The 24,229-nt window shown below is 51.0% G+C and overlaps 1 protein-coding gene across 2 annotated transcripts in view; it reads right to left on the bottom strand.

The window, feature by feature from the left end:
• The window catches only part of COPS2 (COP9 signalosome subunit 2), a 764,758-nt gene that overhangs the window by 377,163 nt on the left and 363,366 nt on the right, over positions 1-24,229 (bottom strand). For both annotated transcript variants that reach the window (XM_069624784.1, XM_069624783.1), the window contains exon 4: positions 22,560-22,685. In XM_069624784.1, the coding sequence (XP_069480885.1) occupies positions 22,560-22,685 (126 nt within the window). The remainder of the gene's footprint in view (positions 1-22,559; positions 22,686-24,229) is intronic.

The following is a 24,229-nucleotide window of genomic DNA, read 5'->3' as shown; positions in this document are numbered from 1 at the left end:
TAGGGACTGAACTGGTGGAGGGACTGGGAGCGCAGGAGGAAGAGGAGTACCACCCAGAGGAGGGGGCCAGGGCAGCGCCAACTGCGGGTTGATCTTCACAATGTCCATCAGGACCCCCCTCATCTGAGGGGAACGCATGAGGAGGAAGAAACGCTCGACTAATCGGTCCTCACAAGCTGCTGGGTCCCTCTGGGCCTGGCCCTCCGAGGCGCTGGGCCTCCGCTCCTAGTCAAAGCACTGAGACGCCTGGTGCATGTAGCCGTATGGCTGTGATGTGTATATGTATCCCTGAGGAGACTAAAATCGTGCACCATAGGATCGGCTGTCGCTTCTAGAGGGAAGGGGCCTAGGATCATCCTGCAAAGACCATTTGATTGGCCAAAGCACTGGCGGGCCCTGAGCTGGATCCAAGATGGCCACCTGCCTGGCAGGCTCCGCCACGTGCCATTTTGAAGCATTGTTAACGCCCTGGGCAAGAGGGCGCGGAGGCCCTGAGCCAAGAGAGGCTTCAGACACAAGCGGATGCAGGTTGGGTCTTGAAACGAAGCAGAGGCGTTGACCTCAGATATCACTCTGGTAGGCGCTGAGCCCCGGACAGCCAGTAGTATTAACGCCCTGACTCACTACCTCAGAGCGAGCTCCGGAACGCTGGACGGCCTCGGCATGTGTGCCAGTTGCCTTGATGGATTGTGTTGAGGACAGACTCTTGGAGGTGGCACTCTATGATCCCCCTACCCCCTGGGGTAGAAGATGACGAACCTGATCGCCATTCCAAGTACAGCCTGATAGGGCCTTTCAGCCTCTCAGCTTGGGAGCCGGTAGCCAGGACCGCCTCAGGTCCGTCCCTGGGAGCGCCCCTGGGTCCCTCTGCTTGGGAGCTGTAGCCTTAAAGGCATTGGGCCTGCAAAAACCTGAATCTGAGTAACCTGTGGGTTGCCCGGAGAAAGAGTCGCTGTGCTGTGGAGCAGTGCTGAACAGAGGGCCCAAGCCCTTAAGGTGGGGTGGAGAAGTGTGGAAGTTCTCCCTCCACCGTGACAAACGTTCCTTCAAAGCCCTGTGACCGAGAGTGCTGCAGGCCGAACCTGGGTCCCAGCAGTGCTTGGGCCCCAAACACTAAAACAGTGCATGGGGGTCTGAGGCCGGGAACGAGCGGTTGCATGAGGCACATCTGGGAATCCTCCTACAGCAGACATGCGCCGGAGGAGTTAAGGCACGAAAGGAAAGTTAACTAAGAATTGAAAAAAGAAAATGGGGAACAAGCGAAAAGCTAAAAAAAGTTTCTGCGCTGGCTGCCAGATCCGACACTGCGGAAAAAGGGACAGAGGTGAGGCGCCGGAGGGCGGGTCCGCTGCGTGGAGTTCCCCGCCCTAGACCACGCCCCCGTGAACTATACTAATTTAAAGGGGAAGTTTCATTTTTCGCTGCCAAAGGTTCCGGTACTGTGTTGGGGGATGCCCACAAGGATGGAGGAAAGGGGACAGGACGTACGAGAATGGCGGAAAACAGAGCAGGAGAAGCCCAGAGCACAGATAACACTCTAGTTGTTGGAAGCGTGCAGCTGTGGCCGTGACGTTCAAAACAAGATTTTCTGGAAGAAATGAGAAACTGCTGGTGGGAGCGGGCTGCTGCTCTTCGTGCTACTGAGGAGCTGAGAGAAGGATGTGGAAGCCAACCGGCTCAGATATTAACCAGAGGAAGGCTGCATGAAGATTCTACGCAGGAACGCCAGAAGCAAGTGCAGGGATCTTGAGCGTTAGCCGGTGTAAAGAAGCAGAAAGACATTTACTGCAGACACACGAGGAGGAGAGAAGCCCATCAGAACCATGGGAAGCAGAAAGCCAAGTAGCATGAGGAAGAGAGCACCCAGCGGCTGTCATCTGCAGGCTGCGAGCAGACTGGGGAATGCCATGAAGAACCGCTGAGTCCTTCTGGGACGAAGGGAACACTGGGGCGTATTGGCAAGCATGCCGCTTGTTAAAAGGTAAACAACCCGTAAACGGATAAAGAAAGGTAGCCGTTTGTTAACAACGAAAGTGAGAAAGTAAAAGTACATTTACCACAGAAGGGAATCTTTGAAGTTTGACCTTATGTACAGAGAAGTAACAAGGTAGTATTTACCGGAAAATGTGAAGCAGCCAATAGTGCCAAAGTGCGCAAATACAAGAAGCCCTGGCAGGAGATTATACCAGGCAATTACAAGTGTGTGAATATAGGGGCAACAGAGAAACCCTGGCAGGAGAGTATACAAGGTATTCAGACAACCCAGTGACTAAAGATAATTGAGCCTAATTTTGGTATTGATCAAAAGGAAAGATCAGAGTTATTTTCAAGAAACCATGAAAAAGAATCCAGGGGAAGGGAAACCCCTCTGAATTAAGGATCAGAACTCTCGAAAGACCATGTTTGAAAATGTATAAAATACTGAAGGCCCAAAAAAATGCCAAATATAGTCCAGAATAATTTTGGTATTAATCCAGAGAAAAGATAAATGTTTATAAGACAAAAGGGAGAAGGATCCAGTGGAAGGGAGGCACCCTCTGGATTAAGGAACAATATCCTTGAAGAGACTTTGTTAGTTATTTAATCCTCTTCCCATTTAAACACTTTTGAAACACTGAAGGCCAAAGACATTATCCTTTTCACATTCCGATTCATTTCCTTAGAATGTGAGGGTCTGAATAGTACTTTGGACACAGGACGGTTTTGTTTTGGACATTCTGAAACCGACAGATCCTTAGTTTAGGTAGGGAAACGCCTCTAGTGCTGGGACAGTGAGACATTTTCCAAACACGTTACATTTGTGAATGCAATTCTTTAGCCAAACCCATATCTAATGTGTCAGTTTCATTCCCCGACTGCTCAAAGGGGCAAAAGCCCATCGTAAGAAACAAACAAGTTACTTTCTTACCTGGTAACGTTCTTTCGATGGGATGGTCCGACGACGTATTCCATATCTATGACATGTAATCACCACAGCTGTGCTGCTTCGGAAACTTTTTTCGGCGTCTGCGTCTTGCGTCGATGACGTTGATGCGCCGTCGTCGAGGACCTCCTCCGACGTCCAAAGTCATCCGATGTGATAAGTAGGACGCACGACGCCCGTAGCCTCAGTTGTAGTTTTTTCCCCCAGAACGTGTGACATTAGTCAACTGCCAGTCAGACACAAAGCCTTGCGGAACGTAAGATGCAATCGCAAAAGAAATTCTGCAGCGGGGAAGGCAGGGCGGGAGCGATATGGAATACGTCGTCGGACCATCCCATCGAAAGAACGTTACCAGGTAAGAAAGTAACTTGTTCTTCGAGGGGATTGGGTCCTCCGACGTATTCCATATCTATGACAGACTCCCAAAGCAGTACCAGAGCAAGGAGGAGGGAAAGAATTTAGAACCAAAATTCAGAATAGCCAATCAAATGGAGCAAAGGACCACCTTGCCAAAGGCCAGATCCTGTCCTCGGATGGAATCGAGGGAATAGTGACGTACAAATGTATGTACTGAAGCCCAGCTGGCTGCATCACAGACATTGCGAATAGGAACACCCCTCTGCAGGGCAGTAGATGCAGCCATACCCCTGGTAGAATGGGCCCGCAAGCCAGCCGGTGGGTCCTTACCCGCCAAGCGGTAACACTCCGAGATGGCCAAAATAATCCAGCGAGACAAAGTCTGTTTCGTCACAGCTTGCCCCAAACACTTTCCAGCGTAACCAATAAAGAGTTGATCGTCCACTCTGACCCGGGACATGCGTGAAACATAAAAGCTTAAAGCTCTCCTAGGATCAAGCCCATGGAGCCTCTCCTCTTCCTTACCAGGATGCGGAGGAGGATAGAATGCCGGAAGAACAACCTTCTGGGCCAAATGAAATTCCGTCACTACCTTCGGAAGAAAAGAAGGACGAACTCTAAGGACAACCCTGTCCTTGTGAAATACAGTGAAGGGTGGCTTAACTGAAAGTGCCTGTAACTCACTCACTCTGCGAGCGGAAGTAACCGCAACTAAAAACACAGTTTTCAGAGTTAACAGCCTCAAAGGGCAAGAATGTAAAGGCTCAAACGGAGCACCCATAAGAAACTTAAGAACAAGGTTTAAATCCCAACCGGGAACCAGGAAAGGTGATGGAGGGAACACATTAGTGAGCCCTTTCAGAAACTGTGAAATCAAAGGGATTTTAAAGTAAGAACACTTCAGACAAGCGCTTAAAGATGGACAGCGCCGCCAGGTAACCTTTAATGGTACCCACTTGCAAGCCCCTGTGGGCCAAAGAAAGTAAAAAGGACAGAACCATGGGGATGTCACATGCAAAAGGATCCACATTCTGAACTCTGCACCAGTCGCAGAACTTCCGCCAACGGTACAGAGACTTTGTTGCTGGCCTTCGGGCCGAAAGCAACACCTCCATCACGTCTTCAGGGAGGTCCCAATCCTTATACCTCAACCTTTCAGAAGCCAAGCGTGAAGGTTGAGGGATCTGACCTCTGGATGGAGAACCTGACCGCCCCTCCCGTGAGAGCAGATCGTCTCGGTAGGGAAGACGACGTGGAGGGCAGATGGACAAGTCGAGAAGGTCCGGGTACCACGTCCTGCGAGCCCACGCCGGAGCAATGAGGATCATCCGGGAACCGAACTTCTGTAACCTCCGCAGCACTTGCGGGATGACGGGGACTGGAGGAAACGCGTACAGCAGCGGGAATGACCACTCCACCACGAAGGCGTCTCCTAAGACTTCTTTTGGAGGAAATTCCCGCGAGCAAAACCTTTCGCACTTCCGGTTGACACTGGAGGCGAAGAGATCCACTTGAGGGGTCCCCCAAAGGGCGAAGATCTCCAGGAGAATCTCCTGAGCCAACTCCCACTCGTGAGAGATCACGCTCTGCCTGCTCAGAGCGTCCGTCGTCACGTTTTCGTCTCCAGCCAGATGAACTGCCGAGATCGAAACTTCCTGCTGGATGGCCCAGAACTCGAGCTGCATCGCCTCCCTGCACAGAGGAAGTGACCCTGCCCCCCCCCCTTTTTGTTGAGGTAGTGCATGGCCACTGTGTTGTCCGTCAGGATCAGGACACTCTTTCCTCGCACAGTCGGCAGAAAAGCCTTCAGGGCTAGCCTGACGGCCCTCAGCGCCAACAGATTGATATGGAGTCTGGACTCCGACGGAGACCAACGACCGCCGACTGTCAGCCTGTTGGCATGAGCTCCCCATCCCGTGAGGGATGCATCCGTCACGATCGTCACCTCCGGCCAGGGAAGCCAAAATGGAGCCCCCTTCATCAAGTTGCCTTCGACGACCCACCACAGAAGGTCCCGGGCGACCGAGGGGGGCACCTGAACCGGGTCCGACACCCTGTGGAGGACTGCGACCATTGCGTCTTGAGTGCCCACTGCAAAGATCTAATCCGCAGGCGAGCCTCTAGCACCAGAAGAATGCAGGATGCCATGAAGCCGAGCAACCTCAAGAACACGAACGCTGGGAGCGTCTGGGCATGCTGAAACTTGTGCACCATCTGCTGAATGCGAAGAGCCCTCACCTGGGGAGGAAAACACTGCCCCAGGGAAGTGTCGAGCACTGCTCCGATGTACTGGAGCCGCTGTGTTGGCGTCAAATGGGACTTCTTTAAATTGAGGGAGAAGCCCAGCCTGTGAAGGGAGTGGCAGGTGACGGACAGATAATCCAGGACTTGCTCGGGAGAGCACCCCCTGATCAACCAATCGTCCAGGTAGGGGTAGACGTGAATCCCCCTTGCTTGAGATGCGCTGCCACCACCACTATGAGCTTGGTGAAAACCCTCGGGGCGGAGGTCAATCCGAACGGCAGGACCCGAAACTGAAAGTGCAAGTCGCCAACCGCGAACCTCAGGTACTTCTTGTGCTTGGGATGGATCGGCACATGGAAGTAAGCATCCTTGAGGTCGAGGGACACCAACCAGTCCTGAAGCTGAAGGGCCTGGAGGACTTGAGAGAGAGTAACCATCTTGAACTTGTCCTTCCTGAGGAGTTTGTTCAAACTGCGCAAGTCCATGATGGGTCTCAATCCCCCGTCTTTCTTCGAAATCAAAAAATAAGGGGAATACCATTCCTTGTTCCTCTCTGCTACAGGCACCAGTTCTATGGCGCCTTTCTCCAGCAGGGCTTGAATTTCCTGCGCAAGGAGCGGATCCGGACTCTGCAAAGAGAGGTTCCCCGACAGACATGGCCTCATGACTGAGTGGGAGCGGCTGCGGTGTTACCTGAGGGCAAAGAGGGAACTGTCCGAGCGGCCTTGGCACCACGGGTACCCTGTCGTCCACCTCTGGTACCCCTGCGTTGGCCTCTTTGACTGCCAGCTCCTCTCGCTTTACTGAAGGACGAGTAATAGCGAAAGGAACCACCCCTCCACTGCTGTCCCCTAGGACGAAAAGGCAGAGGTTGGCGAACTGCAGCGCCCAACGACTTCGCTGCAGCTTTTGAGGTCTGCAACCTCTCAAGGCTCTCGTCAGCCTTGCTGCCAAAAAGGTGTTCACCGTCAAAGGGCATGTTGAGGAGCCGGAGCTGCACATCAGGAGCAAACCCCGACTTCCGCAGCCACGCAAACCTGTGTATCACGGTGCTCGCCGCCATGGACCTACTGACGCATTCAGCTAAGTCCAAACCCGACTGAACGAACTCACACATGGCATCCTTACCATCCTGGACCATAGCAAGGAAACCATCCCGTTCGTCCCCTTCGGGAATATGTTCAGCCGCTAACGCAACACAGTTCCACAGAGTGTGTGTGAAACGAGACAAGTCACAAATGGAGTTGGCTGCCTGAAGCGCCATACCACCAGAAGAAAACACTTTCTTCGCCCAGCCATCAAAATGTTTGTCGTCCTTATCAGGAGGGATGGTAGCGTACGACGCCTGCTTTGCCAGGGCCGTGGCCGCCTGCGCCACCAAACTCTCCGGAGTGGGGTGCCTGGTCAAGTAGTAGGGGTCGCTACTGGCTGGACGGTATTTTCGCGACAAGGATCTGCCCACCGCCGGGAGACTCTCCGGAGCAGTCCAAGCCGCCGCCACCCTTCTCTGTAAAGCCATATGGAACGGCAGTACCGGGTCAGTTGGGGGACCAACATCAAGGATGTACGTCAGATCATCCTGCACAAACTCCCCCGGGGGAGCAGACCATCCTAAGTACTCAGAAACCCTAGCCATAAGGCGCCGGTACGAGGAATCGGCATGAGAGCCAGGCTCAGGCCTACAAAACTCCACCTCCAGAGAGGTGTCCAGTCCACTGGCATCATGCAGTGACTGCCTCAAATCGTCAAACTGACTATGGCCCGAGACAATTTCATCTGGAACCTGACTAGGAACCAGGCCATCAGAATCCACATCCGCCTCTGAAATATATTCCAGGTGACGAAAAGAAGGCACCCGAGAGTGCTTGCTCTTAACCAGAGCCTTCCTAGGTGGTTCCCCCGTGCCACGGGGTACCTCCGACACGAAAGGCGTCGAGCGAATCGGCGCCGGCGTCGAGAGAACAGGCATTGGCGCCGAGAGGATCGGCGTCGAGGAAATCGGCGTTGACGTCAGATGCAGCGCCGCCAGCATCGGCGGCGTCGACACAGCCCTCGAAGCCGGAGCCCCGAGCGTGTCCTTCGACGACCTGAGCGTCGACGGCTTCGACGACTTCCTCGAAGCCGGAGCCTCGAGAAAGCCTGTCGACGCCTCAGACGTCGATGTCTTCCTCGAAGACCTCACAGGTGCACACGGTCTCGAACGCGTCGAGGACCGGGACCTGGAACGGGTACGTCGAGAACGAGTCTCCTTGTCCGAACGGACCTCTCCCGTGACTCGTGCTGACCACTCTTGCGAGCGGTGTCTCTCGACCTCTCACGACCGACCCCACTCGGGCGCGCAGACGGCTTAGTACCCCACCAGCCCATTTCTCCGGCGTCGCACGGCTGGTGGGGTAAGCGACGTGCCGGGCAGAGTCCTCCGAAGAGGACCTGGAAGACGACCGGTGTCGGCGCTTCCGAGAATGCCTCGAAGAGGCTGAGGAGTGGCGAGACCGACTCCTAGAAGGAGACCCACGAGACCTCCGACGATGACGCGGAGAGTCACCTCTCGAATCATCCGTCGAAAGCCCCGCAGACTTCAACTTCCAGGGCTTGGACACCCGACCTACCGACAACTTCTTCTTACGTTCGCGTAAGGCTTTGGACGTGAGCGACTGGCAGTCGATACAGTCATCCGTGTCGTGGGCCTCCCCGAGGCACCAGAGGCAGGCGTTGTGCGAGTCCGTCACCGACATCTTGGACCCACACTCCCCGCACTTCTTGAAGCCCGGATGCGGGGTCGAAGACGAAGTAGAAGACATCTTCACAAAAAGGATTTTCACAAAAACTAACAGGTTCGAAGAACCGAGAAGAACAGAACTTCAAAGAGTCGAGGCGTTAACCGAGATTCACGAAGCAACACTTTCGCGGAAAAAACGGAACTGAGGCTACGGGCGTCGTGCGTCCTACTTATCACATCGGATGACGGACGTCGGAGGAGGTCCTCGACGACGGCGCATCGACGCAGGAAAAAGTTTCCGAAGCAGCACAGCTGTGGTGATTACAAGTCATAGATATGGAATACGTCGGAGGACCCAATCTCCTCGAAAGAGCTATTATTGAAACAAACCTTGTTAAGCAAGGAACGATACAACTTTGGGCTAATATGAAATCACTGGCAGGAGAGTACACCAGGTGGAGAGAAGCGCTTTGTTGAAAGGTAACTAATAAAGTCCTGGCAGGAGAGTATACCAGGCAGAGTCAAGTGTGTGTAAATGCTAAAATGTAAGTGTGAAGTGTGTACAGAAGGAAAGAGAATCTCAAAGAAAATAAATACCATTGAAATTGTGAAGTGCTATAAGAGTGAAGAGGAGCCTGGAAAGAGGGTGTGCCAGGCAACCTGCGAGTCTGGGACCTGCACCCAATTGTAAACTGGTTAAGATAGGGAAATGCATCCTAGATTAGGGATAGCAAAGCATTTTCCAACCCCTTTATTATTTCAAATAAAAGTTTAAGACCACAATCCTAAGCTTTCTGTGTCTGTGGCTTTGTCGGTCTTATTCCTGGCTTGCCATATATGGTGTCATGGTGGGATTCTGGATGACAAACTCGGGAACCCATCGGAATCTCATTAAATTCCTGAACTATCCCTTACATAATTCTAACAAAATAAACTACGGAGAGGAATTCATAGTCATGTAGAGGCATCATTTTTAACATCAAGCAATTATTAAATAAGTTCCATCTACAATGGCTTCTCTATAAAGGGCACCCTGTATCAAAAGCTTTGAGGTTATCAGACTATGCAATAAAAACCAACTGTAAAATAAATCTCTGTTAAAACCAGTGGCGACCTCCCGCCAGTAGGCTCTCTTGGTATTGCACCCCGACTCAAGCAACCTGCTAAGATCCCTCTAGAAAGGGAAAATCTGAAAGAACTTCTGCAATCAAGTGTTCCACTTCAACAAGCGACTCAGGAAGGGAGAGCTACCTCTCAGAAACCAGATTCCTTCTAATTGGGTCAGGCAGAAGGTTTGGGTTGAGAAGACTGACCTTCAGGCCTTTGAGAGAGAAACTGACTTCTCTGACAGGGAGTTTGTTGAAGAACCAACTATAGTTTAAAGTTGTAAGATAGGTAGGTAGGTGGGTGATGGTTATGCGCCTATGCTATATCCAAATAAGTCAATCATCCAGTAAGGGTGAAGTCTAATTGGAGAATGTGGGGCACACATGTAAAACACACATCAGAATAACCTATTTGGAAATAAACCAAAAACAACTTAAACCTCAATCGATGATTGACTTTTCCGGATATAGCAAAGGCGCAGAACGATCACCTACCTAACTACCTTACAATTTGTTATGATACACTATTGACCAACTAATGGATATCAGTCGATGTTAGGTGTATGCAGCCAGGCATACCAACCATATTTATTTAATTTAACATTTGTATGGTGGCTATACACAAGTGTTTCCAGGCGGCACAAGACAAAATAAGGAGGGGGTTGGGGGTGACGGGGAAATAAAACAAAAAGCGGTTATATTGGTCTTGTGCCAATCCTACCGTGCAAGTGCTTGAGAGGTGGTAAGTGCAGAGGGCTAAGGGGGTAGAGGGTGAAGTGCGTGAGAGGGGAGACCTCAGGGTGGGGGCAAAGAAGTGCTGGGGAGGCCAAGAAGGCAAGTGTAGGGGAAAAAAGAGGGGAAGGGAGGATGAGTGCAGTGGGCAGGGTGGATTAAGTTGAGTTAGTTTGGGAAATGTAGCCTTAGGGCAAGTGCTGGCAAAGGAAGCAGGAGGGACTGGTGGGGATTGTCTGACTTCCCAAAGTTCAAAACCCTTTTGACAAAAGTTACTAACCCCACTATTGCTTACTCCCCTTTTGACTGCGGATATGAAAAAGTATTGGAGTGGGAAGCCAAACCTGGACAAATGAAACCAATTTCCTGGGGGGAAATCCCAAGTCATAATCTAATCAGAAACCATTGGGCTGGAAGCCAAGGCATTCGTGGAAGGGTATATGATAAATCGGATCTCATTACTCCTTTGCCTGAAGTAGCTTCTCCCTATGTGGCAGGGGACGACAGCCGCTACCTGATCCGGACCATCGGGGTGGCTATATGTGGGAGGACAACCTGGGGGAGGTGACCCTCAGGGAAATGACAACAGTGGAGGGAATCACATGCCCTCCATTCCTCATGCCTTAATGGCATACTGTAACACGTCAACCACTTGCCAAACTCACTCTTAGTATTCCCCAACCTGACACAAAGGCCAGTAAATCAACTACAGAGCGGAAGAGGAGCGGAGCAATAATGAATATTCCCCATAAGATCTCCTACCAGCTTCCTGAACATCATGTAAATAACGATATGGTAACCACTGAGACGAGTAAGAGGGACAGAATAATGAAGATCACTAAGACCGGTAAGCACACACAGCGGTCTACTCTTTGGAGATTATTTAATCATGCCGGGAAGTTTACAACCATCTCAGCTGACAGCAAGCAGAGAAAGCTGCAGACACTAGGCTGCATGGCGCATGCCAAGCCAGCAACACAAGCAAACCGAAGCAGAGATGCGTGAGGGACACTAGAAGCAGCTGATAAGCCCAGAGAAGGCGGAAGGGTTAATGGGTTGCCTAGAAGTGTGTACCGCTTCATAGAAGCAATACAGGAGCAGTGTGAAAAGGGCTTGGGAGGGTTCTTGTAAGCATATGGACCAAGAGTCCACTCAGTGGTGGAAACCGCCCGAGCCCATACAAAAGACAAAGCAAGAAAGGACTGGTGGTTCTATTCTCCTCTTCTTGCAGAACAGCGGGGCCTCGACGGAGCGAATCACGCCAGAAACCATCTCGGCTTACGAGGACTAACTCTCAAGCACTTCACGTGCATCCGTATAGGGGAGCATTTGAAAGAAGTTTTTTTTCCAAGAACTGAACGAAGTTCGTGTTAGGCAGAATCCCGGGCAGTTACCTTAGGGAGCACAAAACCCCAGATAAGAACTACAGGTGAGAACAATAAATCCTCTTTGGTATCAGTCTGTACCACAAAGATTTAGTTGGTAGCTGTGGCTGAGCAGTCAGACTTACCTCAAGAGGGAGATGAGCAGTATTCAGGGTTGACACAATAGGCAGTACAGTACTATGGAGCAAGGAAACACTGACCAAAGTTTTGTATTAAAAAAAGGGAATATATATTTATTTTATACACTTATAAATCAACACATAAGTTTAGCCAACAGAAAAGCATATACAACTTCCTATTCAATTGTAGACAAGTTTGCGGTATACTGAAAACTGAGCAAAACGGCATAGTGAAAACCAACTACAAATGGCACTCTAACAACTCAACGAAAGGGAGGGAAAGTACAAGTTAAACCGAAATATCTTCAGACACCCCCTAGCAACACTTCCCTGAAGTTTTGAGAACAAGTAATGCACAGTAACACTTTAACCAAAAGAGAAGTGGTTGAAAACTGAGCAAAATGGCACTCCACAAGTTAAAACAGTAGGAAGGAAGAGGGGTTCAGAAGATTTAGGTGCATCAACACATTTCTCATTAAAAATTAATCTAGTGAGAGCAGATCTAACAAATCAGCCAGAGTCAATAGGCCTGAGCCAGAGTCAGTGGTACAGGACAAAGAGCTTAGGAGCAAAAATGTTCTTGTAGCTGCAGTCAAGTCTGTAGTAGAAAACCTTTGAAGAGGTAGATGCAAGGCGAAAGACAATGTTAGGAGAGAGGGTGGCCGACCCTACAAGTAGTTAAAGGATTTAAAACACCTTTAGGGCTACCACAGAGAAAGGGCGGCCTGGTGGAACAATGTACCTTAAACGTGGTAGTTCCTGCAGGTCAAGAGGTCCAACAGGTGAAGAGAGGCTTTCGTCGTGGAGGAAGGTTCGAGTTGCTGCACTACCCAGGGATGAAACCAGCCGCGGTGCTACCAAACGAAGTTTAAAAAAGTTACGCTCCTTTTAGTCGCTGTCCGGGTAGATAGCTGCCTGGTTATCCGGTCTTCAAGTGCAGGGCACTGTCGAGTCGACCAAAGCAGGTCCGAGGATGCGATGGGTGAACTGGTTGACCCCACCAGCTCAAGGGAAGGAGGCTCCTCCGCTGAAGATCTCCTCTCGTCGTGTGGAAGAAAAGTGGCGAGACGATCCGGCAGGGCTTCATCGGTGGTGTAGATGCTGAAGATGTCCCTGGCTTCTCTTCCCTTCTGTTTCCGTAGTTCCAGTGGCAACGTCTTGCTCTTCCAGCCCTCAGGACCCTGCTTTTATGCAGAAAGAGACCCATTCATACAGCCTAGGTGTCACTCACACAGTGGAGTGGTCTTCTTGGCGGGAGACCCTCCAGTCTATCATGTTAGAGAGCAACCTGAGTTGCTGTGGCAACTCTGTCTGGGGGATTTACTCCCCCTCCCAAACAACAGACCCACCCCAGACTCAGTGGCGCCGAAAGGAGGGCTTCTTGGCAGAAGCCCGCCAAAAGGACGAACAAAGGATCCCCAACCTGGGTTAGGAAAATGGAGTAAGACTCGAGAAAGAAGTTTTATCAAAGTTCTGGCAAATAAAACCTACCGGAGTAAGGTTAATAATAAAATAACCCGGCGGTATGTTAGAGGCTGTCAGAAAAAGTGGTAGCCTCGAATCCCATAGAGACATATTTGTGGTGGAATATAAAAGGCAGTAACCACTGCCATCAGCCAGAAACTTTGTAGAGGGGGACTTTAAGGTACCTCTCGAAAATGAACATAGGGGAAAAACTATTAACCCCTTCCAGTACTTTCATATTAAGATGGGGTGTACTGGTTAAGTTCATAAAAATCGACTAGTAAAGTCAATGGGGACTTTACATGCCCTGGGAGACAGTAGTCAGTCTAAGGGTATGGAGTCTATGTTTGGGGGTCGCTACAACACCCCTGTGCCACTGCACGGAGGGTGCTGTGTGACATGTGTATAAAGATGGTTCCTATGGGTGAGAGAAAAGATCCCAGAGGCATTAAACACAAAAATAGCCTAGAACACACAAAGCAAAAATGCCTAAGAGTGGGGAAAAAGAGTCACTCTTAGCAGGTAAAAAGAAACAAACCCTTCAAATCCGGCAAAGCTACTAGGGGACTCTATAGGTAAGGGAAATTAATCATGAAATGAGAATTCTCCCTAACAGTCCGTGAGCCCAGGACTAAGGGCCCTTTTCACTTTGTTGTTTATCTCTGCTGTGAAATAAAGTCTACTTTGAGTTCAGGCACCAAGGCTCCCATTCTCCTCCTTACAGCGTGTTAATAAATAAGTGCAAAGGAATCATTATTACAAAAACATTTGTTTTCCAGTTAGAACGAACAAGTTACTTATCTGTAGCTCTTGTTCTCCAGCATGGGTCTGGCATGGATTCACATGCTCATGAATATTCCCCATCAGGCTGGGAATCCTCAGTAAAGAAAAAAAAAATCAGTTTTAGTTTCGTTTCTGAACTGTCTTTCTACTAGTAACCAATCACTGATTTCTGGGTCATACTGCCCCCAGCCAATGACTGCCCCCTACCTAAGCCCCTCCTCTGGCAGCCATCTTCAGATTTGGTAGCACGTAAAGTGGCAGTAGGACCAAGAGAGAGCCGCAGAGGGGTAGGCAGGAGGGTTCGCATGTGAATCCATGCCAGACCCATGCTGAAGAACAGTTACAGCTAAGTAACTTCCTTCTCCAGTATGGGGTCTGGCATGGATTCACATGCTCATGAATACAAGAATACATAGAAGTACACACGTGTACAACCACGGGAGGTGGCAAGGCTCAACATGAAGCATCTCTTACCTCCTCACCAGACCCACCTTCAGGCGAACAGGTTGCGCAGCACTGCCTGGCCGACTCTGGACTCCTCCCTGGAATCCCGGTCGACGCAGTAGAATCTCGTGAAGGTGTGCGTCGACCTCCACGTAGCAGCCCTGCAGATATCCAGCAGGGGGACACCAGAGAGGAACGCCGTGGTAGCAGCAAACGCTCTGGTTGAATGGGCTCTCGGACGGCCGGGCAACGTTCCGTTTGCCAACCGGTGACAGTGCATGATGCAGCCGGAAAGCCATCTGGAAATGGAAGCGTTCGAGAGGGCCTTCCCTTGGTTCACAGGTCCAAAGTTCACAAACAGCTGTGATGTTTTCCAAGAACTCTTTGTGCGGTCTACACAGAACTTCAGCGCTCTAGCAACATCCAGCGAGTGCAAAGTCCTCTCAGCCGGCGATGAAGAAGACGGAAAGAAAACAGGCAACACCAAGGGCTCGTTGAGATGGAAGTCCGATGGCACCTTGGGCATGAAGGAGGGGTGCGTCCTCAGCTCCACCCTCGTCTCGTGGAATGTCAGGTATGGAGGTTTACAGGAGAGGGCCTGGATCTCTCCCACTCGTCGTGCGGAGGTGATGGCCACAAGAAACGCTGTCTTCCACAACAGGAACTTAAATGGTGCCAAATGCAGCGGCTCAATTTGGCGGCACCATGAGCCTGGTCAGCACCACGTTGAGTTCCCACGCCGGGGCTTCAGCAGCGGGAATGATCGGAACAGTCCTTTCATGAACTCCTTCACCAGGCGATGAGACCATAGAGATAGCTGCTAGATGGATCTTGATGGAGGCATGTGCCAGCCCCGCCTTGGCCAGCGATAGCAAGTACGGCAGCACTTCAGGGGCCGTAAAACGCAGAGGGTTAATCGTCTGTGCATGGCACCAGACAGAGAACCTCTTCCATTTGTGTCCATAGCACTTTAGAGTCGAGGATGCCCTGGCCTTTGCAAGCACCTCCTTGCTGTCCGCCGGGATATAGTAGCCTCCAAACTCTAGTGCTGCAGGAGCCAGGCCTGCAGGTTCAGCGACCCCGGGTTGTGGTGGAGGATGACGCCGCCTCTTCTGGCGAGAAGATGTGTGTACTTCGGCAGATTGACTTGGGGGGGGGGGGGGGGAGGGGGGGGCTGAGATGTCCAGAAGGTCCGGGAACCAAATCTGCCTGGCCACTCCGGTACAACAAGGATCATCCTGCACCGGGACCGCCTGAGCTGACTGATGAGTCACAGCAGCAACGGCGGGAACACATACAGGAACAGGCCGTCCCACGGGAATGAGAAGGCATCGCCCATATTCCCCGGCTGGGGAAACCTGTTGGCGAACCTCCGGCACTTGGCGTTCGTCGCAAATAGGTCGATCTGGAGATTGCCCCATCGTCGGAATAGGAGATCCACTTGATCCTGCCCCAGCCCCCACTCGTGGCACGAGCGTAGCTCCCTGCTGAGTGAGTCGGCAATGGTGTTCTTTATTCCTGCCAGATGGAAGGGTACCAGAAACATCCCTTGGACGACGGCCCAGTGCCACATATCCTGCGCTTCCTTGGATATGGCTGGGGATCTGGTGCCCTCCTGCTTCCGGATGTAGAACATCGTGGTGGGGTTGTCGGTGAAGACCCTTACCACCTTGCCCTTGAGGGACGGAAGGAATGACCCGAGGGCCCAGAACATGGCTCGGAGCTCCAGGACATTGATGTGTAGTGACCTCTCCTCCGGGAGCCAAAGGCCTTTTACGTGGAGATCTCCGGTGTGCGCTCCCCATCCCTCCAGGGAGGAGACCGTCATCACAGTTTCCTGATGTACCGGGGTCTGGAAGTCCATACCCGCCACTAGATGCGCGCGGGTGCCCCACCACCGGATCGCTTGGCGGAAAGTCTTGTTGAGTGAGATCCTGTCTTCGAAACTGCCCGCCGCTTGCATCCAACGGGCGTAGAGGAACTCCTGCAGTGGTCGCATCCGCAGCCTGCATAGGCGTACGAGGTAGATGCACAAGGACATCATGCCGAGTAGGGACTTGATGGACCTCACCCTGGCCACGTCCATGGTCAACAGCCGTTGTACCTTGCCCAGGATGGCCTTCGTCCTTGCCTCCGACGGTGAAGCCAAATCGCGCCACTGTGTCGAGTCTGGCTCCCAGGAACAGGGCGACTTGCGACTGTACCAAGTGGGATTTTGTGAAGTTGATCGAGAATCCCAGATCCGTGAGCAGTTGAACAGTCTTCGTTGTGTGATCGACAGCGCAATCTCTTCACTTTGCTCGGATGAGCCAGTCGTCCAGGTAGGGGTAGACGTGGATCCCCTGCAGGCGCCGCCGCGCCGCCACTGGTGCCAGGCTCTTGGTGAATACCCTGGGCGCCGACTTCAATCCGAAGGGAAGGGCCTTTAACTGATAGTGCGGCCCCTGGACCACGAATCGTAGGAATTTGCGATGTCCCTTTAGAATGGGGATGTGGAAGTAGGCATTCTCCAAGTCCAGCGACGATAGGAAGTCTCCTTCCTCCAGCTGTCCCAGCACGTGCTGGAGGGTGACCATCCGGAATATCTGAGACTTGATGTACTTGTTTAGACGACGAAGGTCCAGGATGGGTCGCCAACCGCCGGTCTTCTTCTGGACGAGGAAGTACCGCAAGTACACTCAGGAGCCCCGTAGCCTTTTTGGGACGAGTTATATGGCCCCCTTTCTTAGCATCACTCGTACCTCCAGGAGTAGTTGTGGGGCGTGGTTTTCCTTCCTGACCACAGGTGGTATACAGGGACACCTTCTCTGAAATAACAGTGTGTGCCTGCAAGCCAGGGCATCTAGCACCCAACTGTCGGAGGAGATTGACTCCCACACGCCGATGAATTTCGCCAGCCGGCCTCCCACCGGGGTGCTCGGGTCGGGGTCTGATGCCACGGCGGTTCAGTCCTGCTTAGTCGCAGCCTTGCTGCCTTGGCAACGACGACGCGATCCTCCCGTCTTACCATGTCCTCTGTAGGCTTCCTGCGACGAGGAGCGGGTCGCTTGGCGGTATAATGAGGAACCGCCGCCGAATCCTTTGGAGGGACCTTGCTTGCTTCCGGAGTTCCGAAAGGACGGCCGTCGTCGTTGAACACCCAAGGCCGAGCCATCTCGGTGTCCGCCTTGATGGCCTGCAGTGACTCGTCCACGATCTTGCCGAACAGGTTGTTCCTGTCGAAAGGCATGTCCAGAACCTTGGTCTGCACCTCCTGGCGTAAGTCGGTGGCCTTGAGCCAACCGTGCCGGCGAAGGCAAACGCTGTTGCCCATCTGACGAAATCCAGTGTCGGCGATGTCCGTGGCCACCGTAATGGCGTGGTCTGACGCCACCTCGCCTTCCTGTAGGATTTCCAGGGCCTCAGCCCTCTTGTCGTATGGGAGGAAGTCCAGCAGGGGAGCGATCTTGAACCACAGCTCACTGTCGTAGCGTGCCATGATCTCGAGGGTGTTGGCCGCTTTAATAGTCGTCGCCGCCGACGAGATGACCCATCGTCCCTTGGCGTCCAGCTTCTTCCACTCGCCGTCCGAGGGTGGATGTAGAAGTTGAGGCCGTCGCTCCCGCCAATTTCTTCTTGGCCGCCGTGGAGACCACCGAATCCGGGGACAGCTGTGCTTGGAAGCACACAGGGGCAGAGTCCGGGACCTGGTACTTCTTCTCGTACCGGTCTCTCCTAGCGGGAGCCGTGGCTGGGTTCTTCAGGAGTGCCAGCCCCTCGTTCCAGATGTCGTCCAGTAACGGGACTGAGAGGACAGTCTTCCTCTTGGTCTCCCGTCATTGGTAGAGTAAGCCCTCCTCCTGTTCTTCAGGGCAAAGCTGGAAGAGCTCAGATGCCCTGGCGATCATGGTGTGGAAGGAGCCAATTTCGTCGGGGGTGAAGTGAGAGGTAGGCCCAGGGGGGTAGTGATGGGAGGTCCATCCCGTCGTCACCGCCATCGTCGTCCATCCCCGTCGTCTCTGTCTCATCCCTCGGAGGAGGGGATGGGGTGAAGGCTGGAAATGGGGTGGTGGGGAGGAGGATGACTCATCTCCGCTTGTTAGGTGGGCTCCCCGACGGTCCAGGCTCTGCTGGGTCGCCGGTGGGGGGTAAAGGCATCCTTGTCCTTATCTCTGTACATATACATAGGGCCTGTATAGCCATCAAGAAAGCTCCTGAATTGTCCCCTGGTACGGGTACCGGCTGCAATGGGACCGAAGGCTGGGGCGTGGGGCCCTCAGCGGCCCTATCCTCCTCATCGGCTCCCCTGTTGCTCTCTTCGTCTGCTTAGTCAGGATCCTTACTGTGGGCCCTGGATTCTTTGTACTTCCTGTCCAGGATCCTTTGGACGCTAGCCAACTCATCCTCAGAGGTGGTATCCGTGTCCGTTATGTCTACCATGCCCCCCACCTCTATCGCCTGCTGGGGTTTCACTGGGATCTTCTCGATAGGCAGAAAAGAAGAAGATTCCCTCCGGGGTGGCAGGGAAAGTCTAGCCCATGGAGCAGTCTCCACTGGGGAAGCCTCCGTAGGTTTCACCAGGGCCGCCACGACTCCTTCAATCGAGGCCTTAGCCGGGTGAATCAGGGCCTTCAGACCTTGGGCGCGCCTGAGGCCTTCAGCTTGGGGGGAGGGTCAGCGCCTCGCTCCCCTTGGCTGTCTACGTCGGGATCGACCGGGGTTTCTCCAGAAGCTTACCCGGGTTCTCTGACTTCCTCTTCACCAAGCCAGGAGTGTTGGCTCGTGGTTGATGTCATTGGTAACAATGCGCCTTGCCTGGCAGCTGAGGAGCCCGACCGATCGGCGCTCCCGGTGCCTGAGGACTCGCGGTACTTAGGCTTTTGTTGGGCCCCAGTCACCAGAGCGCCCTCAAAGGTCTTAGAAGACCGCTCAGACTTCTTCCTCTTCTCACCTGCTGCTGGGCTCTTCCCCACCAGCCAGTTGGTGAGCAGAGTATGACGATCCTTCATTGTCCCTTTAGACATGCTCTGACAAAACGCGCAGTCCTCCTCCACGTGCGATTTGTCATCGTGAAGGCAGTAGAGGCACCGAGAGTGCTCATCCTCAAAGACGTTCTGTAGTCCGCATCCAGGGCAGCTCCTGAACAGCTTGGATCCAACAGGCGTCATGCTTCCCTTGTCCTGGGCCATGTCAACGAGGGGTAGGCCTCAAAGATCTTCTGGAATCCTCCAAGAAGTGGAAACTCGATAAAAACGCAGTAAAAGCTCTAGAGTTACAGCACGAGGACTCCCAACACTTGAACGTGTGGTAAAAATCTGAAGATGGCTGCCAGAAGAGGGGCTTAGGTAGAGGGCAGTCATTGGCTGGGGGCAGTGTGACCCAGAGATCAGCGATTGGTTACTAGTAGAAAGACAGTTCAGAAACTAAACTGAAACTTATTTTTTCTTTACCGAGGATTCCCAGCCTGACAACGGAGAATATTCATGAGCATGTGAATCCATGCCAGACCCCATGCTGCAGAACATTTTTTCTCGCTTATAAAATACTCCCATTGGGAATTGGGCTTACCTATTTACTGCCTAAAAAATCTGTTTACTCTCGACTTTAAAATAAACAGGGAGTAAAATACTACCACTTCGAAATCTTATCTGAAGCACTGCCACCCCAAGACCCTATAGAACAAACATCCCCCTGTCCTCCCCTGAAGTGAGACGCCCATGTAAACGTGAAAATGGGCCACCAGACCACCCACCCCCGCCCCATTCCTCAAGTAACATTTCAACCAACAAGAAAAGCCGAACCAAACATATCGCCAACCAAATCCAGGCACCAACCAGAAAATGCATCACCCCCCAGGACAAGTCACTTCACAGGCAACAGAGTGTTCAGTCACTTGTATTTACGCCCCCTCTGGACCAGTTTCCGCTGCATCAGCCCACCCAACTCCCCTGCGTGTTTGTGCATCCGCCATCTTCCGATGCTGCTCCCTTGGTCTTCTCCTCTCCTCTGCCTCTAAGCCCTTAGCCACCATATAATCCACATCCTCAGTTTGAAACATTAGGGCAAAAGGAAAGGTCTGCCTATAACATATCCATCACCCTGTGAGCCAGGTAGTGAGGCTTACAGTTCCTTCATCTTGACAAAGTAAAAGAGTTAAGGTCCTGATAAATCTGAATGGAATCCCATCTCAAATTGGATAGCACGTTGCTGCTTCGTCTTGTATAGGACCGCCGGCCTATCAGTGTATCTAAGGAACTTTACTATCACTGATCTAAGACCTTGATCTAAGACTTTTACCCCTCTCCACTTCGCCATGGTGTGGCTCTCTCAATCACCTCCACCTTTCCCCCTGTCACTCACAAGTATGAAATTAATGAGGGCCTCCACCTTCCCCTGCACTTCACTAGGGCTATCAGATTATTTCTAGGTTCTGTGTTCTCCAGGTCATCCAACTTGAGCTGCACGTCCTCCTCTTGAGTTTCGAGGTCCACCAAACGACTTATGCACTTCATTTCAAACAAGTCAGCATTAAGGTTGTTGGCGTCCATACCTTTGAGCCTGTTTTCAATCACATCCACTCACCCACGAAGGTCTGACACTGAGGCCTGTATCTCTTCATGCAAGGCTTTTAGTTCCTGCAGAATCTCATATCTTCTTTAGTGGAGGGCGCTTGTATGTCCACTGGCCCACGCAGGTCTGATGAAGGCCCACTCTCCTCCATTTGTGCAACCCACTGAAAGCGCTGCAGCAGATAGGCAGTGTTCCGCTGTATCCCCCAAAACCATGTCTTAATAGTGGGAAGACTCCATTGACACGCCAACCAGAACACGGGCCAAAATGCGTTCCAACGCACAATGCACAGGAGGGATTCCTCCACTTGAATCTCCACGATGCAAGGAAACCACCACTAGGCCCTCCCATTCATCCCAGAGCTCAAGCCTCCTACAAGGGTGGTAGCCCTCAGCATCAAAACAGCCCAATGAGCACTAAAATGCCCTCCAGCAACGAGCCCTCCAATCTGGCATAACTTATCGACACTCCTAGGATACAGCCCCCAACTCACTCTCCTGGGGACCGGGTCTAATCCATCCTCCATGCTTCACCAATCCCTCATGTGGTAAACTAAAGTCATGGATGCTCTTGCGGCGGACCTACATGCAAAACCCCAACAGCTGAAGCATGGGCCATGCTGCACACACCCAGCCGGCCCCTCCGTGCCTCTTCTCAACTCGATAGCAGCAAACTGCAGTTTCCGGCCGCATCTTGCCAGGTGCTCTTCGCTCTGCAGTTGTTTGCTAGAGCAGGCAACACGTTTCCTCTAGCACTTTCAGTGGGCCTGCAATAAATACCCTATGCTCCCCTGCCACTACACGATCCGCTCCGGTGGGGAGACATTACCAAGTGACGCCCATGGTCTGCTTTCCCCAGCATACGTTCAACGAGAGGCAGGCGCCGTCAGCAATGCACATCCCTGCACCAGTCCCTCGAAACACAGCACTTAGGTCCCGGATCCTTAAGACGCATGCTTCAGCCCTGCACACGAGAAACTGCTTCTCCATCTAGAAATAATCACCTTAGGAAGGGCAAGGGGTAACAGCTTAAGGTCAGGCAGCCATTTTAGCCTGCACCCCCTGGTAATCTCCAATGTTGATATTTTACCATGTTTACCCTCAGTAACCCAATCACCATCCCCATCCTACATTTTATTTAAACTCCACCACAACTAGCCAATAGCACGCTGCATGTGAACAGCAGCTTGTACTGCACCCTCGACCACCACACCATCAGAACTCTGCATTGTTCCCCCAGAGGTTGAGACACAGAGCCAGACAGACAGAGAACCACCCGCAATCAAATCAGAACAGGCTTTGTAAGTAGTAAATCAAGCCAATTATCCCCATCAGAATACAATTTGAAACTTACAAGCACACAGATTCTTCCAAACTGCGCTCACACAAATTCTCATCTTTCACTGCCCAATAACTCTCCTGGCCTCCATTTACTGGGCCTAGCCTTATGGGGGACACCAAAATGGCACAAGGTGCACTAAGCAGGGGTATAAAGAAAAAAAAGAAAACAAAGCCGCAAGCTACTAGCCAGGAATAAAGTCATTTGCCCCCTCAGTTATTCACTTGAAAGAAGCACACCAGTTCTTTCACACCAAAAGTCAGCTATCACTCCAGTGGCTAGCTGTCAGCGCAACTTTAGGGGCACCCCTACACAAGACCACATTACATTTATGATACAAAAAAGTCAATAGAAGACATCATTGGAGAATTACGACATATCAAAAACTGAGGTTACCTGTTTGGAGGTGGAGATATAGTCAAGAATAGAGTTGATAGATTTTTCAGAATAATTCCTAGTAACAGCACTCCGAATGTATGTCAAGAGCTGTTTGTATCGGTTCATCATTTCAGGATAGTTTCCCTGCAAAGAAAAAAAGTTACATTAGGAGACTGACATTGCAGAGGACAAATATTCTAGGAGAACAGACAACCCAAATATGTAAATTTACCGTATTACTGAAAAAAGTTTTTTATTTGGATGCTTCCTGTAACACTGTAGAGCTAAAACAAGTTAGCCTTAAACACCATACATCCATATGACAAAATAAACACAAACATAAAAAGTGATAGCATATACATCCAACAGTGATAACCAATAAAGACAAATAGCATAACAACATTCCTATTGCATTTGATAATATAAAAAATAGCTAATAGCAATTATGCTGAACAGTAAGCAAGGCTACATCTTTTTTCTTGGAAAGGTTGGTGGCGCACAGGGGCAGTGGCAAGTATTTAAGCCTTTATTCTGTTCCGACTGCACTCTGGAAAACCCTCTTTTTGTAGTCTACCTTCATCCCTAGATCACAGCATAGAGCGCACTACACATCAACATACTGCAAGTTCTGCAATAAATGTGCCTCTTCTGCATCTTCATTAGATCCAATGCAATTTTTTGTATTCCACACAAACTGGAATATATATATATTTTTTTTAAATATGTCAGTTTCCGTGTCTGCTGAACTTAAGATCTATTCTTTAAAATGCAACATCCAGCTTTTGCCAGAATTCAGCGCCGATTCCAGAGTCCTGATTATCACTTTGCAATACAAATGAAACATGGTCAAATGATCCACAGCATTGTTCCATCTCCGCGAACACAGCACATGAGGCAAGAAAAGAGGGACTTAGGGTAGGAGCAATCAAAAAGTTAAGATTAGTGGCACTTCCCCAAAAAATAATGGTCACAAAGGCAAATATACTTTACAGACAGTAAAAGGAGAAGGAACCGTTCAACATCTTAAAAAGGAGGGCCCCTAAGGAGAAGCAGACAAAATAGATCCAACTTTATAATCCAAAATAAATGTAGTAGGGTGTGCGCAATAAGCTACGATAATTTAGAACTGAAAATTCAGCAGTACATAAATCAATTTGGCCGAACATCAGCAGGCCAATTGGTTTGCCGAAGGATTGAAATTGGAAAAAGTAAGCTCTTTTAATATATCTAGGAGTCATGAAAAGCCAAACCATGAAAGAATCAGCAATGCAGGATTTGTTGTGGTCTAAAATAAAGAGTTTAGCAAATCAAGCAAAAGCAGTACACTGAAAATATGGAAGATTCTCGGCTGTGGCCGTCCTTAACTTTTACAAAGTGAAGGTAGTTCTGGCTGTGTTATATACAGGACCGATGCTATGCTTTCACTTCCGGAGAAATTGTAGATAGACCTGGAGAGCTTTTTTTGGAGAAAAGTACTGGGCTTGGCACAGTCATCTCCAATGCCGCTCATCAGACGTGAACTATGTCTGAATTCATTGAAGGCTATTCAAGAGAGAAACACACTGATGCTATATCAGGAAACTTCTTCCGGCTACCAAACCAAAAGCTCTAGAACTGGTGAGCAAAGAAATGGAAGGAGGAAACATTCCTGCCCAGGTACTCTGGAAGAACCGCAATGTCAAAATCTT

This window comes from Ambystoma mexicanum, chromosome 11 (genome assembly GCF_040938575.1).
Source record: "Ambystoma mexicanum isolate Mex_15411 chromosome 11, UKY_AmexF1_1, whole genome shotgun sequence".
In the NCBI taxonomy this organism is placed as follows: Eukaryota; Metazoa; Chordata; class Amphibia; order Caudata; family Ambystomatidae; genus Ambystoma; species Ambystoma mexicanum.
This window is presented reverse-complemented; position numbering and strand designations above follow the sequence as displayed.